The following is a 21,347-nucleotide window of genomic DNA, read 5'->3' as shown; positions in this document are numbered from 1 at the left end:
GGCATGTGTCTCATCTCAGCACTCACTGGACACAGAGGCAGGTGGATCTCTGTGTTTGAGGCCAGCCTGGTCTACATAGTGAGTTCCAAGCCAGCCAAGGCTATATAATGAAACCTTGTCAAAAAAAAAAAAAAAAAAAAAAAAAAAAAAAAAAAGCTAGAGGCCTGGGAGGATGGTTTAGTTGGCAAAGTGCCTGGGTTTGATTCTCCAGAATCACACAAAAACTAAGTATGGTGGGCAAAGAGGGGTTTCAAGACCTCCAAGGCAAGGGCAGCTGGCTGAGTCTACTTGAAGTGCTAAGCTAATGAGAGACTGTCTCAAACAAAAAGCACACAACACACATGAGGGGGGGAGAGAGGGGGGAGAGAGAGGGGGAGGGGGGAGAGAGAGGGAGAGAGAGAGAGAGAGACAGAGAGAGAGAGAGAGAGAGAGAGAGAGAAGCAGACAGAAGAGTAGAAGAGAAAATTCTGCAGTTTATGCCTCATTCTCTTTCTTCCTGTTCTCAAAGCTGCCTTGCATACATACCCTCCCATGTCTGCAGTCTCAGTGATTCTCAAGACTTCTTTTGTTTCCTTTCCCGCCTCTAGCTATGGGAGCTCAAAACAATTCTAAATGTAAGAGCATTTACTGTAAACTACCGGGCTGCACAAGAACAGACAGAACCAAGGGCAGACAAGTATCAATCTGTTTCTTCTTGCTGGATGCCTCACACAGAAAGATGCTTCTCACTGTGACTCATGCGGCACACTTATGTGTCCTTAAACTACTCTTTTGTACATGGTCTGTTCTGTCTTTTGATGACTTTGTTTTAATTTGTATGATATTTTTCTCCCCATAGTTTTGGTTTGGCTTCATTTCTTTCCCCTTTTTCAGCTTTATGTGTATGTGTGCGTATAGCTGCGTGTGTATGTGTATGTGTGTGGTGTGTATATGTTTATGCATTTGTATGTTCTTGTTTGTGTGTGTGTGTGAATGTGAGTGTGTATATGCATGAGTGTATGTGTGTGTGTATACATATGTGTGTGGAGGGATATACATGGGTATGTATGTGTGGTATATGTTCATGTTTGTATTTGTATGTTCATGTGTGTCATATTTGTACTTGTATGTTCATGTCTATGTGTGTGCAGTAATTGTTCATATCTGTGTATTTGTGTGTTCATGTTTGTGGGGGAGGTATGTATGTACCAGAATATACATGTAGAAGTCAGAGGACAACCTTGGGTGTCAGCCCTCGATTTCCACCTTGAGATCAAGTCTCTCTTTATTGCTGCCTACACTTAGTTAGCTAGTCTTTGAGCTTCTAGGTATGCTCCTGTCTCTGCCTCCCACCTTGTCGTAGGAGTGCTGGGATTACATATTTGAGCTACTGCACCTGGCTTTTCTTTCGGTTCCAGAGATCCAAACCAGGGCCATCAGGCTTGAGTGGCCTGCTCTGCACAATAAGGCAAGGTCTCGGCCCTCCGTGCTCATTCTCTAAGTTACTGCAAGGTAGTTCTTTATCCTTTCCTTCCTTCCTGGGGCTATATGGGATATGATGAAGAATAGTTTCTTCCAATAAAGGCATGCAAAAGGGTATAAATGTGCTTTCTGAGGTCCTGGGAACTTTCCTGATTCTTCTCTTCTTGCCCTTCTAGACTCCAGAGCCAGGTGTACCCCCTCCAGGTGAAGGTGAGAGTGAAATCAACCAGCTTCACCCACACCCTGCAGACCCGGAGGAACAGGAATGGCGTCAGGAAACCAACCCTGAGGACTTGGAGACACTGTCCCACAAGAGCGAGAATCCATCCGACACAAAGACAGATCCCTTTGAAAGCGCTTCCGATGCAGAGTCCCTCCGAGATGACCTCCCTGGTGGAGTTGGTCTCTCTTCATGTGGCCCCTCTGCGGAAAGAGAAGCAGCAGGCTGCGGATGCCCTGAGGACTCAACAGTTAGACTTCCTCAAGGGCAGCATTTGGTCTGTGATGAAGGGCACCACACAGAGGAAGAGCTGGATCTACTCTCAGGCTTAAAGGCGGGTTCTCAGCCAAGTAAATTGCACATGTTGACTGCTGGAGAACGGGAGGAAGCGTGCCCCTGCAGCTGTGTGACTAGCTTGGTACAGAAGTCTGTGCCAGCAGCTGTGTGCTTCTCGCAGCGTGCCAGCAGCAACAGCAGTCCCCACCTGCAAACGGCCAGGTCTAGGGATTATCTGGATGTCCCTGTGGTCTGTCCTTGCTTTCGCCGACACTGTGAATTAGGTCAGAGCTGGCCACAAATCCACAGCAGGACAGCAGCAGCAAAGATACCTCCCAGAGGCCCACAGGACAATGACTTCCCTCTGTGGAGCAGGACAAAGAAGGGGCCTGCTCCAAGGCCCACAGTGGGCACAGACTTGTTCTGGGTACATCCCTTCTTAGACATAGCCTGCCAACCACGATTGGGCACACACTGTCTCTTAGACACCAAGTGTCATCATAGTGCCCCAGAAAATCTTGGTGCCAATGCCAGGAAACCCCAAAGGTACCTCTGCCAGCAGGTAAAGACTCTGGTCAGGGCCCACTCTATAGCTTCGTTTCCTTTAGGGTGTCCTAAAGAGCCTTTGAAGCAGAGAGGCACAAATTGGCCCTACTTGAGGGAAGGGACAGAAATAGAACCTGATCATCCAATCCTTCATAACGCCCTTTCCCCTGGGCCCACCCTGCTGCCTCATTTACCTCCCACTTCTCAAAGCAGGGCTCCCCCTTTGCAGGCTGAGCGCAGGCTGAGTGATTGTAGTTTTAAGAGGCTATCTCCAGACACACCCTGTGTAGGTCTTTCACTGGAAAACCAGGTAGAACAGGCTTCTAGGTCATGCCCAGACCCTTCCCACCTTACTTCAGAACCGCTGAAGCTCAACAGCCAAGGAGAAGTGCCCAGGCCGGTTGAATGCAAGCCAGGGCACAGCCCAGAGAGCAGACTTGAGGAGCCCAAAGGTGTCCACCCTGGTGATGTTATCGGTAAACAAAAGTGCCTGCGAAACATCTCCACAGAGGCAGGAAGCCAGGCCGAGAGCTACCCATCAAAGTGTACTCTCAAGGAGGAGAGAAAGCCGCCTGATAGGGCCTTTTTCTTCTCACAGGGCTGCTTCCATGGCGAGGTGCCTGCGTGCAACAGAAGACTGGTGTGTTCCTGTGAAGAGAAAGATATCGTCTCTGCCCCACAGACAGCCCTGAAGTCAAGTGTAATTGACTTGGATTTCCCAACAGTGGAAGTATGTTACTGCATCCCTGGGAGTGAGTGTGCACAGGGGCCTGAGAATGACCCGGAGCCTTTCACTGCTGGCGAGCCACAGGCTCGGGAAGCCCACGGGGCCTCTAGGCACAGCTGCAAATTCATTATGATAGCAGTAAAGCAGGAAGGTAGGCAGACCTCTACAAGGAAGGCCCACTGTCTCCTAGAATCACAGTGTGGTGACTTTCCAGAGAAGGGGACAGACGCCACGGCTTATGAGTCTCCCAGGGCCTCAGAAATGCCAGTGTGTGGCAATGAGTGTGAGCTGCCAGGATGTCCAGGAGCAGAGCCAGGTGGCGGGGCTCCTCAGCTGCTAGCCCAAGGCATAGAGGGAGTGAGAGTGCCGGTCTCTAGGACTGCTTCGGATGACACATTGAGCTCAGAGGAGACACTGGAGGACGAGCTGCTTGGGGAAAGATCGGGTGTAGAGTCTGAGTGTGGACACACCTCCAAGCAGAACCAGGGGTTGCCCAGCTCAGAACGCAAACAAGGAGGGTGTGGCACAGAGGATGCGGAGGATGCAGAGATCTCCAGTGCGTGGGCTGGTGAGGTAGAGGTCCCCCTTTCGGGAGTCTTGGCTTCAAGACACACCACAACGTTGCGGTTCCAGAAACCACATAGCGGGCTTTTGCAGGGTGTGCTGGAATCAGAGCAGCACCCTGCCTTTCTTCAAATGACCCCTTTAAAAACTGACAAGCCCTGGCCCGGAGAGATACCTGGAGGGGACAAGCCCTTGACCTCCGAGGGCTTGAAACCAGTGTGCCCTAGCCCGGAGGAAGGGGTTCCCCACAGTCCCTGCCAGGGGGAACCACCTCTGCACCACGTGCACCAAAGCGTATCCCTGGAGACCCATTCTGGTGTGATTCAAGTAGGAACATCTGGGAACCTCAGCGGTGAAGGACCTTCCCCAGAAAGCTACAACGTCAAGAGACTGAAAACAACAGAGAGCAGGATCAGAGCAAGGCTGGCCTTAGCCCATAAAACCTTTACTAATTTTTTTGAGGCCAAAGTTATAGAGAAAACGAGTTCTGGCTCTGTCAAAAGCGAGAAAGAGAAGCGCAGGCGAGCCCAGGGCTCCTGGCGTGCCTTTCTGAGAAGCAAAGATGCAGAAGGCTCCAAACGACCCTCGCTAGTGAGTGGGGCTCCAGGACCAGATTTTCCCCAACTCCTCTGCTCTTCCCCGCCAGCAACCAGAGGCCACTGTGAGGAGTGGACAGTTGGCACTGACAGCCATGTCTTTGGGGAGTCCTGGACACCCCTAAACTCTCCTGCAACTCTGTCCTCCAGCCGTCTGGGTTCTCCGGAACACAGGAGGAAAAGCGAACCGACCATAAAACGCACTGCTACCCAGGAAAGCAGTACGCACCTCTCTTCTGGGGTCTTTCCAAAGCCCTCCTGGCTGACTTGTGCCACCAGCCCCGGAGCAGCGCAGATTGACATCAGTTATACCCTGTCCTGCAAGTCTGCCTGCCATTTGACCCATGAGAACCAAGACATGCCCTGCAGACCCACAAGCCCCAAACCCAGGAGTCCCATGGCTGGGGCGCAGAGGGTGGAGCTCTGCCTTGGAGGCAGGACTAGTGCAGTCTCCATGGTCTCTCTCAGAAGCGATAGGGACGCCAGCAGATGTTCAGAAGCCCCTGAACAGCCCAAGGCATCCACAGCCAGGGCGAGCCTCCTACTCTCTCTACAAACACTAAACCAGAAGGACCAGAAGGAAGACAGGAGTGCATGCGAGTATAACCATGGTTTGGGCACAGTGCCCTTCCCTAAGGACCTTCCTGGGAATGAGGTAAGTGAGCTGTTAGTGGAAACGACTCTTTCATTACCTCTTAAGTGGAGGAATGATCCCTTGAGTTGGTGTTGCTGTAATTTTTATTAATTAATTAATTAAGCATTTCTGGGGCAGGGGCTGCTTCGGATCACTCGGCTCTCTGTTTTCACAAGGTTCAGCGAATTGAATCCAAGTGGTCAGGCATGGGTCCAAGTGAGTCAAACCACTAAACTATCTCCCCACCCTCTAGATTTGTTACTGTTTTGATACAGGGTCTCATAGAGGCCAGGCTGGCCTTTGTCTTGCAGTGTAGCCAAGGATGGCCTTGAGCTCCTGATCCTCCTGCCCGCACCTCCCAAGTGTTCAGGTAACATGCATGAACCACCGTGCCCAGTTCTGTGGGGTCCTGAGCATTGAACCCAGGGCTTCATGCATGCTAGGCAGACACTTCACCAACTGAGCTGCATCCTTAACACCCTTTGTATCAGATTTAAGGTAAATCTGAAAAACTATTCAAGTATTAAAACACACCATTCACTAATCGTAAATACAGAATACAATACAACATTATAAAGCTTTAAAACACATACACACACACACACACACACACCACGGAAGGACAGAGTATCTGGAGGGCCAGGGGTTCTTAGAATGTCAAAAGCATGTATGTAAGTGCAAGGAGACTCCATCACCACCATCCAAGAAGGATTTTAAACACTCCACCCCCCACCATTTGCAACTCACATGTCCAATGACAGAACTATCACTATACAAATAAGGCTCAAAACTCAACAGTGAGAACACGAAAAGTATGCCAAGTTTCAATTACCTTTGTGGCTGTACAATATTGCCATATACATAGATGAGACAGCTTGAGGATGACCCCTAAGCTTAAATGCAAGGCTGGGCCAGTGTGATGTCTCAGAGGTTAATAGCACTTGCTGTTCTCCTGTAGGACCAACGTTCAGTTCTCAGTACCCACCTCAGGAGGTTCATGACCACCCATAACGCCAGCTCTAGGGGATCCAAAGCCCTTTGCTGCCCTCCAATGGAGCCTGCATGGACATGTGTACACACAGAGAAATACAAATAAAACCAATCTCAGGCACAGAACTCACTGGTGTTGTGGCTGGCACACACAGCCTGGAGGTCATTCATTAGTGTCTTTTGGGCAATGGTGGCGCATGCCTTTAATCCCAGCACTAGGGAGGCTGAGACAGGTGCATTTCTGTGAGTTCAAGGCCAGCCTGGTCTACAGAGCAAGTTCCAGGACAAGCCAGGCCTACATGGGGAAATTCTGTCTCATAACTGCCCTCTCCAAAAACAAAACAAAACAAAAAATTCATTAGTGTCGTTACTGCTCCTTTGTCTTATGAACACCTAAGGTCAGGTATGGAATTTTCTAATTTGGAGTTTTGTGTGTTTTAGTTTTCTTTGCTTTCCTATGAGGGATGATCAATCTGTAGCTACATGGCTTCTGTTTTATATCGTGGACACAGCTGTAATGTAGTGACTTTCAAGTGTAAGGACATGCAATGACTGTCATAAGCAAGTCACACAAAATCATTGTCCTAGGGCTAAATCTTTTTCTACTCACATCCTCCTGACCCTGGCTGAATTACTTCCAAGCAGAGTCAATGGTTAAATTTCAAAAAATGTCATATTTTGAGATTTGTTTCTTACTCAGCCTGTCCTTTGAGATCTGCCTAAGTTGTTTCATGTATCAATAACCCTTTTTTTATAGCTAAGTAATATTCTATCTTTAACCACTTGTCTACTGAGAGATATTTGGACACGTTTCATATCTGAAGTATCACAAGTAGAGCTCCTGTGAACACTTATGGTGGATTCACACTTCCACTTCATGTCAGGAGCCCAGTGGCATGGTTGTCAGCTCACAGGACAAATATGAGCTTAGACTTTAAGAGATTGCTAGAGGGGTGGCTGCCCAATTAAAGGATAAAGGCTAGAGTTTGAATCCTCAGAATCCATGGGCATGCCAAACTGGCATGGTTGGAAGGCAGAGACAGAGGACCTTACAGTTCCCCAAGGCAATGTTGACCAAATGTCATCCCTTTGAATGTGTTCCCAGAATGCAATGTACTTTGAGCATATTACATCAATCGTGCACCCTGTTAACTACTCCCCCTTGTCTCCATCCCACCAATCCCCTCAGTCCTCTACCCAGTTTCACCTCCACTCTCCTGTCATGCGTTCATATGTGACTTTATAAACCTAAAAAATCCGGGCCCCACAGACGAGAGAAAATACATAACAGTTGTCTGTCTCAGTTTGGTTTAATTCCACTCTTCATACAAACCACATTTTCTTTATCTATTCTTCTGTTGATGGACACAGAGTTTGGTCCCTTACTTAGCTCTTGTGAGCAGTGTTTTGATGAGCATTGATGTGCAGGTGTCTCTGGGATATGTTGACTTGGAGTCTTTCGGGTCATACCGTAGGATAGGGCTATTTTTAGTTTCTTGAGGAACCTCCATACTGATGATTTCTGTACTATGAGAAAAAAATTGTTAAAGTGTGAGACTTAGGAAGTTTGTTTCTCCGCCTCTGGGTAGCCAGTTGCTCCAGCACTGAATTGCTTGCCTCTTTAGGTCTTGAATGGCCCTTATGGGTCTCCATTCATGCATCTTCAATCTGAGTCCATCACACGCTCAGGTCCACAGGATCTTAGTGACTGTCACTGAAAGGTGTCTTAAGGCCTAGTAAACGGATTGTTCACACTTTCTCTTCCTCAGAATTATTTTATTCTATATCCTTAGTGTTTCCATACCAAGTTTGGGAGAATCTTAACTTTCCTCTACAAACGGCTTTGCTCAGACTTTGATGGATTAAGCGGTGTGAACCAGGACCTAACTGGAGTCTTTACCATGCTGAGTAACTGATAAAACAGTGTCTTCGTTTGTCCAGATCTTCTCTGCTGCTTCAGTGCTTTACAGCTTTCAGTTCTAGAAAATTTTAGTTTGATTTACACATAAGCTATTGTAAGTGACATTATATCTCAAATTTGGGGTTATACATATTGACTGCTGATATGTAGAAATTTAACAGATCTCTGTGTTTCAACTTGTATCTCATATCCTCTACCAAAGGGGCGATTTTTTTTCCCTTCTATTTCTTTTTCTTGTTTTATTTCAGTGGCTAGAAGGGTCAACACTGTGTTAAGTATAGTGGTAGGAGCAAGGTTGGTCCCAGTCATGAAGAAAAAGTAGCCAATTTTTCAAGACCAGCCGTGTTCGCTGTAGGATTCTGTGGATACTCTTCCTCATAATGAGGGACCACTCTTCTCTTGCTAGTCCATTCAGAGGTTTTTTTTGTGTGTGTGTCAAACCTGAGTGGGTATTGTGCTATGTTAGTTTTCTTCAATCAACTGATATATTCCATTTGATTTTTCTTTGACTTATTAAAATGTGTATAATTCTGAGTTTTTAAACATAGACCTTCCCTTTAAGTACTGAACACATTCCATTTAGTTGTGGTATATAATTCTCATATTCCATTTGATTTTTCTTTGACTTATTAAAATGTGTATAATTCTGAGTTTTTAAACATAGACCTTCCCTTTAAGTACTGAACACATTCCATTTAGTTGTGGTATATAATTCTCAATACACTGTTAAATCACTTTAACTAGTATTTAAAAGATTTTTTTACATGTATATCTATGACAGGGCTCCATATATATATATATGGCTTATCAGCACCTTCCTTCTCTGTGCCAGAAGGCTCACTGGCTTGATCTTGTGCAGGCAGCCACAGCTGCTATGAGTTCATGGGTGCAGTGGTCACGTCTTGTACTAAAGATACGGCTTGGCTCTACTCCTCCCCTGCCTCTGGCTCTTACATAGTTCTACTTCCTCTTCTGTGATGGCCCATGGCCCTTGGGGGTGATATAGATGTCCCACTTGTAACATTTGAATGCTTAGTCACTGGAGAGTGGAAATGTTTGAGAAGGATTAGAAGGATTAGGAAGTGTGGCCTTGTTGGAGGAGGTACACACACTTATACCACATATGCATATACCACATGCAAATTACAATAATTATTCATGGACTATAGCTTATGTCTCCATTTTATTTTTCTGTGTTTTACTTCTCTGGTCTCTTCTGAAGGTCTATGGGCTACCTGAATGTTTTCTAAGAGTTTAATTTAATGTATATGTCATATATTTGATTTTTAAGTGACAGCAACCAGGTATTATGTTGTATACATACACCTTAGCATCTACTGGTCTCCTAGTATAGGCATTTCACCAAGTTAAGTGAAACATAGAAACCTTACTTCATTTAAATCCCTCAGTCTTCCTTGCTTATAATCTAATTGTCTCAAGTAATTTCTTCATGTACAATGAGAGCTCCATCAGTGTGATAATGTTTGCTTCACAATCAAACATAACTTAGTGTCTCTGTATTTCCCCCAGGTTTTTACAAATAACAGCAGTTATTAGTAAATATATATTTACATATATTATATATTACACATATATATTATATATGTATATTTACATACATAGACACACACACACACATGAGAAAATTCCTTAAGGTAGCCTGCTGGGTTCCCCACAAGAATCCTGGGAGGAACAGAGTGTCCTCCTGTGAGGCTCCCAAGTAAAAGAATAGATAGTAACAATAGAGGTGACATCATCAAATCCGGTGCTCCTGACTTCAAGCAGTAGCTGGAGTTGAGAAAGTTAATTGGAATTAATTGTAGGGCTTTTACATTTTTAAAATTGTGAGTGTGCATGTGCATGTGCATGTATGTGTCCAGAAGAGATTGTTGGGTCCCCTAGAGCTGAAATCAAAGGCAGTTGTGAGAGCCATCTAGTGTGAGTGCTGGCAACCAAACTGTGCCTCTTTGGGACCAGCAAGTGTTGTTAAGTATCTCTCCAGGCCCTTAGCTTCATAGCTGAAGGGGTTTTAAATTTTCTATGTAATTTAAGATGTAGTTTTATTAGTTTGTTGAGAATTTGATACAATGTATTTTCATCATATTCATCCTCTTCCTTCTGGTAACTCCTCCCAGATCTTCCCTCACCTTTACATCCCTTCCAACTCCTCCTCTTCCTCCTCATCTTCTCTCTCCTCCTCCTTTTCCTCCTCCTCCTTGTCTTCCTCCTTCTCCTCCTCCTCATCTTCTCTCTCCTCCTCCTTTTCCTCCTCCTCCTTGTCTTCCTCCTTCTCCTCCTCCTCATCTTCTCTCTCCTCCTCCTTTTCCTCTTCCTCCTTGTCTTCCTCCTCCCCCTCCTCTTCCTCTTGTTCTTGATCTTCATCTTCTTTCCCTCCCCCCCTCCTTCTCCCCTTCCTCTTCCTTACAATCCAAAGAATTTGATTTGTGCTGCTCCATTGAACTGTGATCAACATGTCAGGGGCCACACCTTTAAAGAAAACTGACTCTCTCTGTCTCTGTCTCTCCTTTCCTCCCTTCCTCCCTTCCTCCCTTCCTCCCTTCCTCCCTTCCTCTTTCCTCCCTCCCTCCATCTCTCTCTCTCTTTCCCTCTGAAGTCTTAGGCTAGGTTCTCAGCCAGGGCTGGGGCTTATCAGTGCCTTCCTTCTCTGTGCCAGAAGGCTGACTGGCTTGATCTTGTGCAGGCAGCCACAGCTGCTATGAGTTTATGGGTGCAGTGGTCACGTCTTGTACTGAAGATACGGCTTGGCTGTACTCCTCCCCTGCCTCTGGCTCTTACATAGTTCTACTTCCTCTTCTGTGATGGCCCATGACCCTTGGGGGTGATAAAGATGTCCCACTTGTAACCGAACATTCCGATGACATTTATTCTCTGCTCTTTGACTAGCTGTGAGTTTCTGCATTAACCGCCATTTCTGCATTCACACAGAGAAATGTAGGATAAAGTCTCGGAGCCACACTAACCTGTGGGTAGAGAGATAGGAATTTAGAGGGCAGTGTGAATCTACATCCATTTAGAATACTAACAGTAAGGGGCTAGAGATGGTTCCCCAGCCATAAATTCTTGGCCAGAATTGCAGCACCAAGCACATATTTCCTCCTGTGCTGTGGATCTTGAACCAATCAGAGACCAGTTGGTTACACCCATAGCATATGTGCTTCTGTTGGATCCATGAGCATATCTTGCAATGCTGGTCATTATTGTAGCTTACAGGGTTACACAGCTGGGAGGGACTGTTGCTGACTCCCTACCCCAGTGGCCTGCATAATACCTTCCAGTCCTATGAGAGTTAGTTAGCAAGGAGGGAGCTTTCTGGTCGGTACCAGCTTGATCTCTTTATGTCCACTGTGACCGATATGTGTGCCATCTTCAGCAACAGGGTCTTAACGTCAAGTCCCATTGGGCAACAAGGAGCCATGCTGAGATCCCATATTGTTTGAGGGTCTGTGGGACGCCTCCAACACCTTGAGGAAAGGTGTCCCTCATGTAATACTTGGCTTTTTATTTGGCAAGCTATGGCTTCTGGGAGAATCATAAACCCCTATGTAAGGGATCTATGATTATGTTGGAGTTTTTGATTGAGCTTTTTTTTTTTTTAATAGATGAGTTTTTGTGAACAGGGGAATAAGAGAGTTTCTTCTCCCAGAGAATTGGTTTCAAAGTAAAGATGGTAAAAATATGAACTCACAAATTCCAACTATTCTGCTGCTCTTGACAGGATTTCTTTTAAAATAGTTGCCATGTTCAAGTGCTGTCCCTGAACTGGGGCAGTGAGGGTGGCTGGGGAGGTCAGAGCTGTGCCTGCAGTGAGCTCTGCTTTAGTTCTCTCTGTGTAAGCAGGAGCTCTGGATGCAGAGATGGTTCAGTTTGGAAAGTGCTCTCGTCACAGGCATGAGGACTTGAATTCAGTCCCCAGAACACACATCAAAGAGCTGGACATGGTGGCATGCACTTGCGATCTCAACACTGGGGCAGTGGGCTTGCTGGCCGGCCAGCCTGGCTCAGTGAGCCCCAGGCTCTAATGATCAGCCCTATCCCAGAAAATGAGGTGACTGTGTCTAAAGAATGACCCCTGAAATTGACCTCTAGCCTCCACACGCATGTGCACATGCGTGTCAGCACATATGCAACTAATGGTTGTGTCAAGTTCATGAGGTACTTTAAATATTCGATCCTTGACCAAATCAGAAGGCTTTCTTGTCTGAAATGGTCTTACAGTAGCAATTATAACAGAAATAAGATTTGCTTTATGTCTAATCGTAATACTTCACGAAATGACTGTGAACGAGGAATCTTCACTTTGAACATAAGTCAAGATAAAGTGTTATATTTGAAAGACTCTGGGGGAAGAGAAGCATCGCTTGTTGATTTATTCTTGCTCCAGTCTCTGATGCCATCTCCTCTGCTCTCTAGAGCTACGTCGCCCAGGAAAGCCCACCAGACAAGAAGCTCAATTGTTCCCATGATCAGAAAACTTCTTACACAGAGTCTACTCAGAGGCCCGTATCTGCCACTGAACTAGTGACACGGACCCTCCCCTCCATCTCCGCAGAGCAAGTCCCCAGAGAGGTCCCTTTACAGTTCAGGAGGGCCCCTCAGCACTCACACTTCAGCTTTGATGACCTATGGATCGAAAAGACTCAGAGAAAGAAGCTGGAGAAGCAGATGCTGACTAGAAGACAGATGTGCACAGGGTTAGTTCCCGTGGACCCAGTTCAGGTAAGCTGGCCACAGGCCGGGCATCCTCCAACATGGCCTGGATGCTTGCCACTTCCTGACTCTGTCCTGCACTGAAGACTGTCACCTTTGGTCACCTGAATCACAGAGGTTGATCACTATGATCCTATGTGTTAGTTAGCCTCATAAATGTCTGATATAAATCAATCTATAAGGACAAAAGTTTTGGAGATGGGGAGATATCTCAGAAAGCAAAGTGCTTAAGGACCTGAGTTCAATCCCCCAAAGTCACATTTAAAAAAAATAAAACAGGCGTGGTGACATGTCTGTACTCCAGCTGTGTGGAAGCAGAGACAGTTGGATTCCCCAGGAGCTTGCTGACCAGGCAGCCCAGCCACATTGGCTATTTAGAGACCCTGTCACAAAAATCAAGATGAATAATGTATGGGCAATGACATTCTAGGTTGTCCTCTGGCCACTCAAACACACGTGCACACATGCGCGAGCGCGCACACACACACACATGCATGCACGCACACACATACCACAAGCATTCACACAAATATGTATGCACACACACACCCAAATATGCACACAGAATAGACAAGGATGGTTTATTTTCCCGTTGTCATAGAGGTCTCAATCCTTGTTGCTTTAGGTCCGTGGTAGCTCAGTATATCATGGTGGGCGTGCACAGCAGAGTAAATCCTGTTAGCTCATGACAGTTAACAGGGAAGAGATAGAAGAGAGGATTAGGATCCCATATTCCCTTGCAATCCCCCTTGTTGCATAACGTCTTCTTGATTTCCATACTTTCCTAGCTGAAGATCAAGCCTTTCAACACACAAGCATTTGAGGGACATTCTAGACCAAGCTATAGCCGTGCAAAACCTGCACAACACAGGCTGCCCCAGACTCTCCAGAACACTGTTCTTGTTCCTCCTCTGTGATCCGTCCCCGTCTAATAGTCAGGATTTGATATCATGCATTCTTGCACACAACTGACAGCCCATTAAAAAGGACTTCACATGGGCCAGCAAGATGGCTCAGCAGGTAAAGGTGCTTGCCACCAAGCCTGACGATGACTTGAACTCAGTACCCAGGCCCTACATTGTAGAGGGACGAACTGCTTCCTGCAAGTTGTCCTCTGACCTCCCCACACAAGGTAAATAAACAAAATTCAATGGTGACAGCACAGTGACTTCACAGTCTTTACAACACATCTCCTGTTTTCCGCTTGCTGATCACTTTCCCCGCCTGGATAAGACAGTAGGAATGTTGCCATGTGTCTGTGAGGACACATGCTGGGCTCTGCCTCAGTTGGCTCATGATGTTTTGCAAGCACATCTCTACCTCAACTGGAGGCTTATCTTGGGCTTTTTGAAAGAACTACTTTCTGAATTATCCTACAAAGGAATGGATTCCAACAGGCTATTCTCAAGCAGACTTTGTTTTGGCTGACCCCCTTCTCCAGGCTCTCCCACTCCTCCCTCTCACTGCTTGCACCCTTTTGCCTCAGAACACCCCCCCCCATTTCATTTCACATTTACTCCACTACCCCCCCCCCATACCCTTTCCTTTAACATCCATTTTCTCCACTCATGGCCTTTTCTAGTTTCCTGGCCTCTGCTCACACTCAATTCCACACAAATAAGCGCATACGTAAATTAACAGCTACGATCCACATATGAAAGAAGACATTTGTCTGTCTGAGTGTAGTCTACCTTGCTTACTATGTTTACAGGTCTATCCATTTTTCTTAAAAATAAAATATCGTCATCTTAGTTAGGGGTTTACTGCCGTGAACCGACACCATGACCAAGGCAACTCTAATAAGGACAACATTTAATTGGGGCTGGCTTACAGGTTCAGAGGCTCAGTTCATTATCATCAATGTGGGAGTATGGCGGCATCCAGGCAGGCATGGTGCAGGAGGAGCTGAGAGTTCTACATCTTCATCTGAAGGCTGCTAGCAGAATACTGGTTTCCAGGCAGCTAGGATGAGGGTCTTAAAGCCCACACCTACAGTGACACACCTACTCTAGCTAGGCCACACCTCCTAATAGTGCCACTCCCTGGGCCAAACATATACAAACCATCACAGTCGTCTTCCAAGATATTTTCTTTATCATAAAAGGAAATCCCATACTCATTAAGTGGTCGGTGCCCTCTGTTTGTCCTTGGGCCCTGAGGAGCACGAATCTGCTTCATAATTCTTATGGATTTGTCCATCCTGGTCACTTCATGGAACGGTATATGTGCCCATCTCTGGCTTCTTTCATTAATGTAACGATCCCAGGGTTCTTCAAAGTCTTAGCGCCTGTCAGAGCTTCTAGGCTTTCTATGCTGAATGTTTTATTATATGTAGACATTCATTTTGCTTATTCATTCATCAACGCACATCTGACTGGACCAGATTTTTGGCTACTGTTAATGTTACTTCTAGGAACAGTATGCAAGTCTTTGTTTGACTATAAGTTTTCTGTTCTTTGGGATGTATGCTCAGCAGGAGAGTTCCTGGACTGGACAGTTGATTGGTTTTTAGGAAAGCTGACCGATTAACTTTGGTCACAAGGTCGATTGGTCATCTCCCCCTAGTCCTGGGGGCTGCATGATCTCAGGTCCTCCTCACCAGGTGCTGGTGAAACTGTGAAGAAAACGAAGCCTCCACAGTTAGTCAAAAATTGTATTTAGGACAGCCATCGTGAAAATAGAACTATCATACGAGCCAGCCCCTCCCCCACCTCTTAGTATTTACCCAAAGACTTGAAACCAGAGCCTTGAGGAGACATTCGCAGACCGTCATGCACCGCGGCAGTATTATTCACGGTAGCCACGATATGGAAATTGAATGTCTGTCAACACATGACCAGATTCAGAAAACAAGGCTCACTCACGTAGTGAAATGTTGTTCCCCTAAAAAGAAAGCGGTTTGTGTCCTTTGAACCAAGGATGGCACTGGAGAACAGGAGGAGCTGTGAAGTCTGTCAGACACAAAGGACAAGCATCACGTGTTCTCACAGACATGATGTCATACTCTTCCCATACTCTGAAGGCACACAGGCCGAGACTAGAAGATGACAATTACCAATGAGGCAGGGGCTGGAGAGACCGGAGAGAGAATAATCAAAGGGCCAGTGCCTGTTACATGGGAAGGATACATTTTATTTTTATAGCTCTTGCTCAGCATAGCGAATAACTAGAGGCCATACACTACTTTTATTTTTTTTTACTTGCCCTTATTTAGTGTATGCAGACATGTGCAAACATACACGCGTGGAGATCAGATGACAACTTGTTCTCAGTTCTCTCTGGCTCAGCAGCAAGTGCCTTCACCTGCTGACCAGCCTCAAAACGATACAGTGTAGTCACTGAGAAAATAAATCCCAATATTCTTCCCATTAAAAAATGTCAACTCTTTGAGGTGACAGACGAGTTAATCAGCTCAATTTAATTATCTTATACTCTGTTCAAAATGAAATCACCCTGGGTGTGAGGGTTCGTACCAGCATGCAGGAGACTGAGCAGGAGGGTCATAACTTTGAGGCCAGGCTGCACTAACAGGGAGACTCTGCCAGGAAACACAAGACTGGAGAAGAAGCTCGCTGGTGGGGTGCTCACCCAGTATATGCAAGGGTCCATCTTCAACACTGACAAAACCCCCTGACACCACATCTCGTCGCATAGAAACATGCAAGAATAACTTCTATATACATATTTTTAAATATCTTAAAAGAGTTTATAGTGTGGTGTGTGTGTGTGTGCTTTGCAGGTGCCCTTGTAGTTTAGAAATGGGTGTCAGGTCCGTGACGCTGGAGTTATAGATGTTTGGGGACCACCTGAGGTGGGTACTGGGACTTGAACTCAGGTCCTCTGGGAAAGCATTGTGTGCACTTAACCTCTGAGCCCTCTCTCTCTCCAGCCTCACTTTAAAATTTGTTTTAGGGGAAAGTACAAAACAAACTATGTGGGTGAAAAGAAACCAAATACATAGTTTTCGGACTCCCAAGGTAATGGGTACATTTTTACACTAAGGTTTCCACTCCGTTATGTGATTGAAAGAACAGGTAAAACTGAGACGATAGATAAGAAATTTTAAGCCCAGTAATAATTGAACGGGACAACAGTTGTGCGGAAAACTAAGTCTTCAGTATTGAGGATATCATTTTTGCTTATGAAGGATATTTACAAACAAACCCAGATAAGGTAAATAGCATCTTAACTACAAAGCTGTTGCTGGGGCCGGGGATACTGTGCCTCACAGTGGTGGGTGCTTGGTATTCACAAGGCCTAGCATGCCCTCCCCAGAGTATGAGCAGAAACTCACTGGGCCCTTGCTCTTTTTCCCTGCTCAAAGCAACAACTCAGTATTTACTGATTCAGGGTTTGACCTTAGAGCCCACCGCTAGAAATGTGATAACTAAAGCTGGAGACCAGAACCTTCAGGAAGATGTCAGGGACTTTGGGGATGCTGGTGATTCTTGACTTAGACGGGGTCATTGGGATGTAGCTCCTCATACCTATTAATGTAACTAAAGGCCTGACTGCAGCAGCTTGAAATGCTGGGGCGTCTGTTCTCCTGTGACCGCCAGAGGGCGCTGTACTGCCTAGCACCAGCCGAAAGAAAGACCCAAATTCCAAAGTCAAAGGCTGTTTCCACTAAATGTACACATCCCTTTCACACTGTTCTAAAGTAGAACATCCTAAGTCAGGGCCCATCTACAGATGGACAGAGACCTGTTCCATTCAGTTGCAGCTCACTTATTAACTTCGCCTTTAAATAGCTTATTCCTCAGGGCTGGGGAGATAATACAGTGGTTAAAGTGCATGCACGTTAAAAGTCAGGAGCGGCCACACATGGCTGTGACAGTAGAGCTGGGAAGTGGCCAGCTAGTTGAGCCAATCTTTGAGTTCTAGGATCGGTAAAGCAATGTTATCTCAACAAAGTGCCGAGGGAGGGAGGAATATCAACCTCCTGCCTCCACACACATGTGCACATGCATATGTATACCCGTGCAAACATGCACATAAGTGTCCACGCACACGAGTGCACACACACATATACACAGACACACACATACTGACACAAACAGCGTACAAACACACACAAAGACATACAACATACACACACAGACACACATCGTACAAACACACATACACCCCCCCACACACACACACACACAGGAGAAAACAGAAGGAGCCTCACGTTACAGGAATGCTCTCATAACTAATGAGAACTTGTTCATATTCCTGAACTTTCAAAGTTCCTCCAGGCAGGAATGTTTCAGTGGGGAAAAAAATGGCTGTTTAACACCAGCAATAAGAGATGCTGACAGGATTTGAACCAAGGAAGGTTGTCTTCCCAGTCCACATTTTAACCACTACATGATACAGCCTCTCTCAGAGAAGAGCACAGATGTATTTAAAAGATCTCCATCTGCAATTTGACCATTGTCCTTTAGTGCTTCATCGTGATTGATGACTGAGTGGTAGGAAGAGGCTAATGTGTCCTAGGATGTGTCCTGTGTGTGTGTCAGCTGCAAAGATGAATGACATCATTCGGTGAGATAAGGAAGACAGGGCCTGATGCCATCATGATGTCACCGGGCTTCACAATGGCACTCTAGGCTTCCTAACAACAGTGTCTTTTGCTGTGAAGAGATGCCATGACCAAGGGAACTCTTATTAAAAGGCATTTAACTGGGGGCTTGCCTTCAGTTCCGGAGAGTCAGTCCTTGAGCACCTTGGCAGCAGACAGACAGACAGACAGACAGAGCACTGGGACACAGTAGCAGAGAGGCTTAGATCCACAGGCAGCAGGCAAAGCGGAGGGAGGAAGGGGGAGGGGCTGACTGTGCCCACGCTCAGTGACACACTCCATCAAGGCCACACTTCGCAATCCTTCTAAACTGTCCAACTGGGGACTAAGCATATGAACTTGTGTGTGTGTGTGTGTGTGTGTGTGTGTGTGTGTAGAGGGCAGGGAGAGGTATTCATATTGAAACTACAACAGACAAACATCCCTGGAGTCTGGAAACACAAAGTCAGAGAGTATCAGTGAAACCAGGTCCTTTAGTGTGAGGGGTCTCTTTCATAGCACAGTTGTGTGTGACCTTAAGAACTAGGATGCTGATTACTCTAGGTTATCAAAGGTTGACCTAAGACAGTGGCTCTAAGTTCACTGTCTCACACAAATAGAGATTCGGAGATGTGCCTTCTCCAGGGAGTACACTGTCTTACGTAGGTTTTCTATGGCTTCAACGAAAACCTCATGACAAAAAAAGGGGAGGAAAGGGTTAATTCAGCTTATTCTTCCAGATCATAGTCCATCACTGGAAGAAGTCAGGACAGGAACTCAAGCAGGGCTGGAACCTGAAGGCAGGAGCTGATGTAGAGGGTGCTGCTTACTGGCTTGTTCCCCATGGTTTGCTCAGCCTGCTTTCTTATAGAACCAGTGCAGGGGTGGCCCCACCCACCATGAGCTGGGCCCACCACCTTGAGAGATGCCTTACAGCTGGATCTCATGGAGGCATTTTCTCAACAGAGGATCCTTCCTCTCTGATGTCTCTAGCTTGTGTGAAGTTGACACATAAAACCCGCCAGTACATACGCTAGGTGGAAGCGGGCTTTATTCAGGATGGTCACAGAAAGTGAAAATTGAGTAGAGTCGAGTCATTAAGGAAAAGTGCGAGGAGCTTCTGGGAAGGGAGATGGAAATGACCACTGAACTTCCTTGCCTGAGGCCTTTTATACGGTCAAGGCAGAAACTTTGAGACTGGTTCATTCTCATGGGCCAAGCAGAGGGCCCATATACCCAACCAAGGATACAGTCAAGATCATGTCCCTAAGCTATCCACCCAGTTAGGACTGGTTGGAACCCAACTCTGTCCATCCCTGACTCTGACTTTATTAGTTATTGACTTTGAGTGTCTGCTTGATGTCAGTCTCTTGGCAGGGGTCGCTCCCCTCTGACCTTGCAGGGGTCTGAGTGCTGATAATTGCACAGAGCGTTTTTTTGCACTTTGTTCTTCACATCCACCAAAAAAAATAAAAGAAGCTGTTCTTGGTTACATCACTATTAACCTCCTTGTCTCTGGGGTGGTCTGGAATGGTCTCCTGGGAGAAATGGTCTTGTTAGAAGATATCCTGGTCTGTTGAAATTAGCTGCAGTCAAAGCAAGACTATGGGGACAGAGCAACCACAGTGACAAGAGAGGAAGCAGCAGCTAAGATCATTCCCATGTCCTGTCCCCCTCCTGTCAGTCGCTCAGCTGACTTCCTGGATCCTAAATTCCAGAGACCTGGTCCTGCATGCCCTAGAAATAACAAGGGAACCCTGCAAAGGAGAAGCAGGCCTCATAGGAGACAGAAGGTATCCTCCCTGAGAGAGCTGAGGAGGCAGAGTTACAGGCCAAATATCCAAGCCTAGGACAAAAGCCTGGAGGTTCTGACTACCTCATGAAGAAGCCCCACAAAGGGTGAATGAGCTTTGACTGGGGAGACTGCACCATGGTCAAAGCCATGGAGGAGGAGCAGCTGCCAAACAGGACCAGAGAAGAACCTGGTGACTGGTGGCACACCCCCACCCCATAGAATGTGCCCCAGAGAAAGTCTTCACTCACCCCCAGCTTGCAGGGTACCCTGAGTCCTCTCCTCCTCCTAGACTGGAGTGAAGGAGATGAATTCTCTGCTTCGGCGTATGTTGCTTCTTGGGCCACTGTGCTTCCTGTTTACACCGTGAGAGATTAGGAGGTTTTTTTTTTTTTTGGAAATAAAAAGGGGGGGTTGCTTGCCTGTGGCAGCCACCATAACCTTCTTTGCCAACTACATCTAACAGTTTGTCTTGGTTATGGAGGGATGTAAAGCCTAATGGATATTATTCATGAAAAAATGGATTCCTTCTGTCTTCCAGCACATTGCTTTCGAAAGTATTATGTGATAAGAAGACGAGCACTGGTTCAGGAGTCAAAGTGTTTAGGTTCTAGTTCCTCTCACTCTTGGCGGTACTGGCATATAGCCCTAGTGGGGTCATCCAGCTTCTCTGGATTCTAAAACAGAATGAAACATGTATAAGATACTTCTGACTCAAAACTCCTATCCCAGCTATAAGATGTTGTTCATCATGAAGCTAAAAGTGAGGAGGGCCTCATGGCCAAGCTGTAAATTTTCCATTCTGTAAAACTAGAAAAACACATAGGAGAGAACCTATGGGGTTTGAAGGTCATACACCAAAGTAACAGAATCATATACATATATATATATATGTGTGTGTGTATATATCTTCATATATACATCTTCATATATACATCTTCATATATACGTATACACATAAATGAAGATATATACACATACACACACACACACACACACACACACACACACACACACATATATATATATATATGCACACATAGTCTTCCTGGGGTAGGGAGTGGAGCTGAAGAAAATAGCCAAGGAACTTTCTTGGCTCCACCTCTTTTCTGGGCCCACAATTAGAGCTTAGCTGCTACAAGCTACCCTGGCTCCAGTGTGGGTGGGCTTGAGAAAACAGGTTCAGCCATGCCCATGTGGAGGCTGCTTCAGATGTAATCAGATGCCAGGTGTATCCTTAGGGAGCAAGTGGTGGGGAGGAGAGAAAAGGGCTTGAGGGATTATTGTGCCTGCACAGCTGTAGCAGCAGGTTCTTGGCAGTGGCTTCTCTGCAGTGGAGGCTTGGGA

General features: G+C 46.2%; 1 protein-coding gene across 7 annotated transcripts in view; it reads left to right on the top strand.

The window, feature by feature from the left end:
• Nucleotides 1–21,347, top strand: part of Arhgef4 (Rho guanine nucleotide exchange factor 4) — a 146,657-nt gene that overhangs the window by 47,477 nt on the left and 77,833 nt on the right. For 4 of the 7 annotated variants that reach the window (XM_034521471.2, XM_076915085.1, XM_076915087.1 and 1 more), the window contains exons 2-3: nt 1,638–5,045; nt 12,367–12,672. In XM_034521471.2, coding sequence (XP_034377362.1) covers nt 1,638–5,045; nt 12,367–12,672 — 3,714 coding nt within the window. Of the gene's footprint in view, nt 1–1,637; nt 5,046–12,366; nt 12,673–21,347 lie in introns of those variants that run through there. The other 3 variants (XM_076915086.1, XM_034521472.2, XM_034521475.2) reach the window with 3 other exon arrangements.

This window comes from Arvicanthis niloticus, chromosome 17 (assembly GCF_011762505.2).
Source record: "Arvicanthis niloticus isolate mArvNil1 chromosome 17, mArvNil1.pat.X, whole genome shotgun sequence".
Classification (NCBI taxonomy): domain Eukaryota; kingdom Metazoa; phylum Chordata; class Mammalia; order Rodentia; family Muridae; genus Arvicanthis; species Arvicanthis niloticus.
The sequence above is the reverse complement of the archived record's forward strand: the minus strand, read 5'-3'. Positions and strand labels throughout refer to the sequence as shown.